The sequence below is a fragment of the Argiope bruennichi genome, chromosome 9 (assembly GCF_947563725.1).
Source record: "Argiope bruennichi chromosome 9, qqArgBrue1.1, whole genome shotgun sequence".
NCBI classification, from domain to species: Eukaryota; Metazoa; Arthropoda; class Arachnida; order Araneae; family Araneidae; genus Argiope; species Argiope bruennichi.
Window position 1 is genome coordinate 40,752,391 of NC_079159.1, and position 10,710 is coordinate 40,763,100.

A 10,710-nucleotide genomic window follows, 5' to 3' on the forward strand; every position below is an offset into this window, starting at 1 on the left:
TATTAAATGCTAAAATTTTCAGATAAATATTTTGTGTAACTAAGTCTTAATGGATTGCTCAGCAAAATATTTTTAAACTTCAAATTTTCATAAACATATAACTCGTACTATTTTAATAGCCTTGTACGATTCCGTTCGTTTTCCAATGCATCGCTTTAATTTTCTTTTTAATTTTTTCCATTGCTTTGAAATTAAACCTTATTTACATGAGCAATAAAAGTACAAAAAAAAACCCGTTAAATTTACCCAACATTAAAAAATAATCCGAATCTTCATATCTTAATCATCATTAATAATTTTCCATTCTTTAATTCCCATTGTTAATGAGGAATAAAGCCAGATTGATGTATTAATAGAAAAAAAGAAAATAATTTAAATTTCATTTCTACAATGCTATATGTTGCTGTAAAATATGCTTAAAATAATTTTTTTAAGCTTAATTATTTTTTTAAAAAAAGTATGCAGATAAAAAACAATATCATTGAAATATATATATATATATATATATATATATATATATATATATATATATATATATATATATATATATATATTTTAAATTTTATGATGTTTTTTTTCTTTTTTTATTTTGTGCTATAATTTTTCGGAAGTTATCACGAAAAAACTCCGAAATTTAGCTTAATTCTTAATTATTTAAATATCTAATTAAAATTTCAAAAAATTATCCAACGTACACATATCTGCTTTTCAATGTATATAATCACCATGTTTGGCAGATTTAGGTCAAACGGTTTGATCTGTAGAGTTCCAACGCGCACACACTCACAAACACATTCATCTTTATTATGACAATGAAAATATTTAAATAGATATTTCAGAGAACTAAAATTTATTTGAATGAGCTTTTCCATTGATTTTTAACTTTGCATTTTTTTTATTCTTGCATCAGGCAATTTTATTTTTCAAAATTTAATTAAAAATGATATTTTTCATTACTATCAGTTTTTATAATGTTAAAAAAAAAAAAAAAAAAAAAAAAAAAAAACCCTTCATTATATTTATTTTTTCCCACAATTTTTATGTTTTTATTTTAAATTCTTATGCATTTAATGCTTAGTACCAGGCCTTTATTTTAACGAATTCCAGGCAACTTTCGAATGAAAAAACGTATTAATTTTTATTTGATTGTTAAAAGAACAGAAAGTGCTGATTTTCAAAAATTGAATATCTGGTGTCAAAGTTAATTGTGATAAAACTGATTTAAAAAAAAAATCTATTTTTAAGTGAAATTGTCGTACTTATTTTAATTTCTGCCTAAAGTTCGATTATAAAATATGAGCTTTAAAATAGCCTCAAAACTTGCTGTTAATAATATTATCCTTCTTGTAATTAACTGATTAGTATTCGAATTAACTGTTAGCGAATGTGCTGGATGCATTTTGTCTTACCAACGAAGGTAGATGGCGCCACGAACGATGTCTGTAATGACTTGACGTGAGAGCTTCAAATATCTCTAAGAAGTTGGCTATAGTCTGTATAGCTAGCTGTGTGCATATTGGTATCAGTGGCGAATAAATGCGGTGCAGATTATGGGGCCCTATTTTCATGAACTAAAAATTTAGATTACCATTTTTAAGTAATTTTTATGTTAATAATTAATTTTAGGTTCTTTTTTAAAATTATATTATTTTTTGCGTAGTTACATATTTTAAAGTATCCATTTGTACACAATACTATTTAAGTCGACATTCGATATTTATAAATACTATAATAACTAAACGAACGTAATAAAAAAGTACTGATTGACACTGGGCATTGACATTTGATAAAGTTGTAATAAAATTTTATTAATTTTATAATCGGTGCAATTTATATATTTTTAATTATTTATTTGTAAATAATAATGTTGTTGGATGGGTGGCAGGATACTTTCGATTTATTTTCAAAACTCTTAATATTTTTCAGAGTTCTAAGAAATAAATGTCAACTAGCATCCAAAAAGTTAAAGATAAATAAAATGAATCAATTGGGTATAAATGAATCAATGCAAATAAAACTAATAATATATTCTTATATCTGCGACCTGCTCTTAACCTAGTGATCCTGAACAGCAGTCTGGACGGAAATCCGTCTTTTATTAGTATTCTTGTATCTTGAAATTGTTCATAAATAAATGTATTTAATTATTGACTATAAATCTCATTCTTTATATTATCTTATCGAATCATATTCAGTACAGGTCAAACAAGTACAACATTATTTGTATCATATAAACACTCAAATTCACATTATACAGGAAGCATTCACAACTAGATTTTATATCGTTTTATATAGAATTTCAAATAAGTATGACAATTTATTTGAAAATTATTACTTAACATAGGGTGCTTCAAAATTATCAACACTCACTACAGAATTTGTTGAAGTGGTAGGATGGCTATTATAGTTGTAGTGCTGACACTCAAATCTTCATGCTAAATATATTTCTGCTATCATTTGGTGATTAACGATGACAGTCTCTTTTATTTCAATGAAAAACTTCTTACCAAGATTTCTACAGATGTAATTGCCAAATGAGAAATCTTGAGAGTATATAATGGTTCTCTCGCCATTGTACACCAACTATCGCAGTGACTATGTGAATACAGCTTCAAAAGTAGTGGCTCCATCTAGTGGGCGGATATCTTTATTTTTTTCTAAAGAAATATTTCATTAATTATTTTCTTATCTTATTTAATTTTAGAAAAAGTTAGTAAATACCTATTGTGATTCAATGCTTGCACAATGATAAAGCACGAATTGATTTGATTGTAATTTATAAATACCAAAATGTGTTCAATCACTACTTAAAGTTTGAACAAAGAGCTTTGAAACATACTGTATGATTTAATTAATTAAATTTTTTTAAAGGCAAAAACATTTTTTTTTTCATTTAAGGATTTTTTACTTCTTTACAAGCACAAATAATTGTTGGTTTGATCCATTAGAAGAGAAACCCTTGCCATATTTCTTAACTTCAGGAACAGATAAATATATTTTATCAATTATATCAGGTTCTCTATCAGGATTGTAATTTTGCCAAACATGATCAGACTCTGAGTCGGAAGCTTGAAGTTCGGTATCGGATGTTAGAGACTCACTTCCGAGATTCTGAGAAATGAAACCTTGATCTTCAGGGTTGGAACTGAAGGATGTCGTCATATTTGAATCTAGAGACGTCAGATTGGTGTTTTGAGATGTGGAATGTTGCAGGCTGTCTGCAGAAGTCTCATTCAAATTAAAAGACTCGGAACTAGCAGAAAGGAATTTTCTAGTAGTAAAAACCAAACGTAGACCTTCTTTTTGAAAATATACTTCATATGTTGGTGATTCTATGATTACAAGTAGAGATCCCGGTTTCATTGCTGTTGCAATATTCTGAAAGCAATAAAATATAGGACACTATTTTCAAAAACTATTTTGCAAAAACTATATAAGACACTATTTTCAAATTATTGTTATTTATTGAAAAACAATAAATAGATTAAAAATACCACTAAGTAAAAAGAATAACTTTCAGTCAAGAGATAATGTAAAATATGTTTTAATAAAAATTTCAATTCTCACACTTTTAAGGGTTTTTTTTCTATTTTCATTGTATTTTTTTTTGTTTGTTTTCTTATAAGAAAATATTAAAATAATCTTATCTCATGGCATTGAGTCTTAATTCATGACTTTTATTTAATATTCATATTGTTTTTGTAAATGTCTTAGAAACATTATCTTTTAACATAATTATATTTACTTTCTAAAACAAATATGTGGCGAGAAAATCGTTTTAAACGTAATCAGTGTTTTCTATAACTTGCAGGATGCTAATTATAAAAATAATTAAAATTTCCCGTTAAATTAGATTTTTATGTAAATTACAAGTATTATGAGTGTAAATTTTGTATTTTGTATGAGAGCGGCAGCTTAATATTATTTATATGATTTTATTTATGTATTTATAATTTCAGATATTAATTTCTTTTATATAAATTCTATCCGATAAAAAGGAAATTGACACTTAAGATTTTCTTTTGAACTGGCATTTTTTCTTAAAACACAATAATAAAGCCAGAGAAAACAGGTTAAATGTCTATCGCTAACTTGTTGGTGATATCTGTTTAAATTTTAGTTTGTGTTGCGATGATGAGAAATGGTTTCAAGAAGATGAAACAATTCTTCAAAGTTTTCCTGCCATACATAAAATGACAACTAAGAAACATGCCAAATTTTTGTGGCAGGAAGTGCACCTCACGTATCTCGATATAAAATCGGATGTTCAAAAAAAAAAAAATTCTTAGACCTCACTCAGTGTATATGTGGACAGTTTAATTAAGTCACAAAAAGGTTTTAATTTTATCGATTACTACAAAAATATTATAAATTGATTCACATAAAATATTAATAATTAATAATAAATATTAAATTAAAATTAATAATAAATATTAAATTAAAATTAATAATAAATATTAAATTAAAATTAATGATAAATTAAATTGATTCATATAAAATAATTTTTTTAAGTTATTATCAAAATAAAGAGAAAAATTTCAAATAACTCAACAGTTTATCTAAAGAAAGGTTCATAGAAATAGTATTCATATGGACTTGTCAGAAGATTAGAGAAATAGGAAAAATTTAAGTTCAAAATGTATACAAATAACTGAAATTCCTATAAATTTTCCAAATTTTCAATAACTGGCTTTTTTTAAACTAAATTTCCGTGACCAAATTGCAAATAGGTCGTAGAAGAGACGTTAGCAAGTATCAAGATATAATTTCAAGGGTGTGATAAGAACTTAAAAGCTCATTTTCATTTTTACACACGGGAAATTTTAAAAAAATAAATTAGGTACGATAAATGAAAACAAGATGAACGTTTTCCTCAACACTTAAAGAAAGTGGAAATAAATATCAGGGAAAGCGGAATATCAACATGATTGCTGACTACTGCTAGTTGTTGAAAATTTAAAATAAATTCATAAAAAAAAAGAGAAAGAAATATTTTTTAAAAAAAGATACAACTTTATTATGAAGATTTTTTTTTTTACCTTTTTCAGAAACTCATTCACATCTCAACTCATAACATTGCGAAATTTTGAATACAAAGCATGAGGTGATAAAATCAGAATATCAACAAACATGCCATGAGATAAGATTGAAGCAAGTAAATTTTAATTTATTTTTAAAATAAGTATTTTTTAGTGTGAAAAAATAATTACATTCTTATAGAATCAAGAATTATGATTAAAATATCCCTTACCTTAACTATTTCATGTCTCACATCATTATTCACAAAAATGGACAAAGAGCCTTTCATCAAAATAATATCAGCTTCGTTTAGTTCTTCAAATTTATCACTACTAAGGTTTAACAGATTGAAACAAGTAAGTTTTAATTTATTTTTAAAATAAATATTTTTTTTTAGTGTGAAAAAAATTACATTCTTTAGAAAATTATGATTAAAATATCACTTTCCTCAACTGTTTTATGTCTGTCACCATTATTCACCAAAATGGACAAAGACCATTTCATCAAAATAATATCAGCTTCGTTTAATTCTTCAAATTTATCACTACTAAGGTTTAACAGATTGAAACAAGTAAATTTTAATTTATTTTTAAAAAATAAGTATTTTTTTTAGTATGAAAAAAAAATTACATTCTTTTAGAATCAAGAATTATGATTAAAATATCACTTACCTCAGTTGCTTTATGTCTGTCATCATTATTCACCAAAATGGACAAAGACCCTTTCATCAAAATAATATCAGCTTCGTTTAATTCTTCAAATATATCACTGCTAAGGTTTAACAGATTAAAATAAGTAAATTTAATTTTTTTTAAAAAATAAGTATTTTTTTAGTATGAAAAAAATTACATTCTTTAGAATCAAGAATTATGATTAAAATATCACTTAAGTCAAATCTTTTACGTCTGTCATCATTATTCACCAAAATGGACAAAGACCCTTTCATCAAGATAATATCAGCTTCGTTTAATTATTCAAATTTATGACTACTAAGGTTTAACAGATTGAAACAAGTAAATTTTAATTTTTTTTTTAAATAAGTATTTTTTTTTAGTAGGAAAAAAATTACATTCTTTAGAATCAAGAAATATGATTAAAATATCACTTACCTTAACTGTTTTATGTCTGTCACCATTATTCACCAAAATGGACAAAGACCATTTCATCAAAATAATATCAGCTTCGTTTAATTCTTCAAATTTATCACTACTAAGGTTTAACAGATTGAAACAAGTAAATTTTAATTTATTTTTAAAATAAGTATTTTTTAGTGTGGAAAAAAATTGCATTCTTATAGAATCAAGAATTATGATTCAAATATATTAAAGAATTATGATTATGATAAATTATTTATTTAATCAAGAATTATGATTTAATAAATAATCATGCGGAATATCAACATGATTGCTGACTACTGCTAGTTGTTGAAAATTTAAAATAAATTCATAAAAAAAAGAGAAAGAAATATTTTTAAAAAAAGACTCAACTTTATTATGAAGATTTTTTTTTTTACCTTTTTCAGAAACTCATTCACATCTCAACTCATAACATTGCGAAATTTTGAATACAAAGCATGAGGTGATAAAATCAGAATATCAACAAACATGCCATGAGATAAGATTGAAGCAAGTAAATTTCAATTTATTTTTAAAATAAGTATTTTTAGTGTGAAAAAATAATTACATTCTTATAGAATCAAGAATTATGATTAAAATATCCCTTACCTCAACTATTTCATGTCTCTCATCATTATTCACAAAAATGGACAAAGAGCCTTTCATCAAAATAATATCAGCTTCGTTTAGTTCTTCAAATTTATCACTACTAAAATTTAACAGATTGAAACAAGTAAGTTTTAATTTATTTTTAAAATAAATATTTTTTTAGTGTGAAAAAAATTACATTCTTTAGAAAATTATGATTAAAATATCACTTACCTCAACTGTTTTATGTCTGTCTCCATTATTCACCAAAATGGACAAAGACCCTTTCATCAAAATAATATCAGCTTCGCTTAATTCTTCAAATTTATCACTACTAAGTTTTAACAGATTGAAACAAGTAAATTTTAATTTATTTTTAAAATAAGTATTTTTTAGTGTGGAAAAAAATTGCATTCTTATAGAATCAAGAGTTATGATTAAAATATCACTTACCTCAACTGTTTTATGTCTGTAATCATTATTCTCCAAAATGGACAAAAAACCTTTCATCAAAATAATATCAGCTTCGTTTAATATCTTCGTAAATTCGTTTTTTAATTTAGAATTACTACGATTTAACAGATCGAAAGGAGCAAAGTCACATTTTATGTGTTTCTTGCTGAATAATTTACTTGCATTTCCAAAGTTGCCTTTCATTAATTTTTTTACAATATCTACGAAATAATTTTTCCAATCTTCATTATAATCCACTGCGGTTACTTCTAGAGACTTATATTGTAAACTACCAAATTCTTTATTAAAAGTTTCGTCACAGCTTTCAAGAGCACTGAAAAGACCTACCAAGCAGCTACCTGGTCCACTACCGATGTCAACAAGCTTCACCGTTGGACGATGAAAACAATATTTTAGTTCTTCAGATTTTTGAAGGGCAATAAAGAATTTGCTTCTGGTTACTGTAGCGAAAAGAGAAGTGTACCGATGGAAAAATCCACACAACATTTTAGGCTTATCATATTTTTCTTTCGTACATGCACCTGAAATAGCAATCCTAAAATTTTGAATTGCAATATCCACACCATCTGCGATTGCTTCATCTGATAAGCTTCCTCTGTTTTGTTGAAGAACTTCATCGAACAGTTTCACAAATTGTTCTTCTTCTTCAATTTGAATTTTCTTCGGTTCTTTTCTTTTATTTTCTTCCATTTCTTCTTTTTTGGGTTCACTTTTGGAAGTCTCCATTTTTTTAAAAACGAAAATGAGAAGTGAGGAATATAAAGAAAGTCATAGAAAATTATTCTATTTTTCAAGTTCGAATAAAGTTAAAAAAAAATTGCCCATAAACGGTGAACTACACGAACAAATCAGCAGTAATTACCGCGAATAAAACTACCGTATCTTCGTAAAAAGCTAAACAAAAAAAGTGCAGATATTTGGAATACTTAGGCCTTTAAAATCGAAGTGATTACTCGGAAAATGTCGTTAGTATGCCGAAACTGAGATGAATGCAACTATTAAACTTAGGAACCTGTTACATCAACAAGTTTAACCTATTAGTTACTTGAGTTCCGCGTCTATCCTGTCTGACGCGGAAAGATAACAGACCGGTTTCTTTAGCATGACGATTTTTTAATATCTTACTTTAAACTATTTCCTTTTTCATCGAATTATAACTGGAAAAGAAACTAAATGAATACCAATGTTGACGTTGCAGTCTAGACAGTACGTCGGCGCTATTTTAATGACTTTCTTGAAAGAACCGATTATCTATCGGATAAACTGCAGACAAATAAAGAAATTGTCTATTTGAAAAGTTATTTTAATAAATAATTTAACATGATATTATTTATAGGCTAGCAAATCTGTCAAATATTTTATCTGCAAATTACGGAAATGTAATGATAAAAAAAATAATTCTAAATATTTTATAAGTCTGAACGTTGAGCATTTTGCCAGAAAAAAAATTTAACAAGTAGTTAGATTTTAGGGCAACGAATGCTTATAAAGTAAGATTCCTGTAAAATTTTATTTAAAATTTTAAAACTAAAAATGTATTTTAAAAAATGAGCGTTTCCCCTCAATATTTTCTAAAAGACGGCACAGCAACTATTTTTACATTTTTTTTAAATCCAAAAACATAATCTAATTAGTTGGTTCATAGTAATTTCCATTTTACAAGATGGGCAATGAATTAAATCATTACTATTTTTTTAAATCTGAGTTTCAAAAAAAGTTCTATATTGAGATAGTTCACGAGACATGTTAAGGTTTCGAATAAATTTTAAAGATATTTAAATGAAAATGCAATATAAAAAAATATAGATTTTAAAATTCATTCGGATTTTAAAACACGCACACACTTTCAAAATGCGAATAAACGGGGCCAAATATATTTTGAAATAAACATTTTTTTTTAAAGAAATGAGAAAGATATTATTCAAAATGGCATAGTAATTTTCAAACATTTAAAAAACACTCTAAATCTTGCAGTAAACGACAAATTTTCAAACTTTTCTGATAACGAATTCTTGCAAAAGACGGCAAAAATCCGGAATTTTCAAACTTTTTAAATAACACTCTAAATAGCAAAATATAACATAATTTCCAAGATTTTTATATAGCACTCTAAATCTTGCAAAAAAAAAAAAAGAATTTTAAAAATTTTTACATAACACTCTAAATTTTGCGAAAACGAATGAATTTTTCAAGTTTTTTAATAACACTCTTAATTTGGCAAAAAACGACAAAGACCGAGAAAGTGACAGATAAAGGTTACAAATTAACATAATATAATATAAAGAATACTCAAATGGTCTGATAGGGTATTATATATTTTTTTATTCATTTTTAAAAATTTTTAATGATATGTTATTATATAAAGCTGTAAAGATTTTATATTAATTATTAAAATATTATGATATTTTCAGCATTTTATTATGATGATTTACGAAACAGAATAATTGTTCACAGCTGTCAACAGTCGTACAAATGAATAACTCAGCGACTGAGAAACCCCAAATACATGTGGACAAAAGTAACACATATGGACTGAGGGTCACAACTATCAAAATTCAAATATATATATATAAAAAAAAGACTCTTTTCGATCGTAGTTGTGAGCAGCAAGTATCAGTAGTTGAAAAAAGCAATTAGTTGTTGGTAAATATGTAGATAAAAACCTTTTATCATGAAAATTGTAAAATTAATTACATAGTATTTTGAAAATGATTGCAAAAAATTTCTTACCCCACTAAAAAATTGAAGGTTTAAGGTTCATGAATTACATTACATCAACAGAAAAAAATTTTCCATATAAAAAAACAGATAAAAAAAGTTCTTTAAATTCAAAAACAAACTTTATACAATTTTTGTTAATAGACACTCCATTTCCCCCTTTCACATTCCTGAAAAAAATTCGTGTAGAAAAAGGAAAATATTAGGCATGTATTTATAAAATCTCATTTTGGAAAGCGGCAGGGAAATGCATTAAAAAATGTAAGTGAACATTTCAAAATATTATTGTTGTATGCATTTGAAATTTTTAAATATTATTATTGTCGTTGTTGTATACATTTGGTTTTTTTTTGTAATTTAATTATTGCACATATTTTAATTTTTTTAAAAATAGCATTCCTTCGTGGAATGTTTTTCAAAAGGCCAATTTTTTTAATCATATGTTGTACCAACCCTGGAATTAAACTTGCAGATTTTCACTAGAACCAACAATTGAATCAAATTGAAAAAAAAAAATTTGCATGTATAAACCTAATCTTTGGAATTGAAAAAAAGTAATATATCGTTTTATTATTATTATCTTTAGAAAGGATTTTATAAAACTAACCACTGAAATGGAATATAAAAAAAGGATTAATTCCACATAACCAAACTTTGTAAGAGATATAATATAAAATCTACCTTTGAAAAACGATTCAATTGTATATCGACATAAATCCAACTTTAAAAAAAATAGAATTCAATTATAAATCGATACATTTGGTCGTATGGATAGTGAATCGATATCGTCATTTCT

The 10,710-nt window shown here is 25.5% G+C and overlaps 1 protein-coding gene across 1 annotated transcript; it reads right to left on the minus strand.

The window, feature by feature from the left end:
- Positions 1-2,271: 2,271 nt before the first annotated feature.
- Positions 2,272-8,272, minus strand: LOC129984168 (uncharacterized). The gene is made up of 2 exons (XM_056093972.1): positions 7,176-8,272; positions 2,272-3,378 (listed from the first exon to the last, which is right to left on the minus strand). Exons 1-2 carry the CDS (start codon positions 7,920-7,922, stop codon positions 2,905-2,907), a joined length of 1,221 nt encoding a protein of 406 aa, XP_055949947.1. The 5' UTR covers positions 7,923-8,272; the 3' UTR covers positions 2,272-2,904.
- Between the last annotated feature and the right edge of the window lie 2,438 nt (positions 8,273-10,710).

Coding starts and splice junctions, on each gene's coding strand:
- LOC129984168 (XM_056093972.1), bottom strand. CDS start 7,922: ATGGAGACTTCCAAAAGTGAACCCAAAAAAGAAGAAATGGAAGAAAAT. Junction 3,379..7,175: donor ACAGACATAAAACAGTTGAG/GTAAGTGATATT, acceptor TATTGCTTTCAG/AATATTGCAACAGCAATGAA.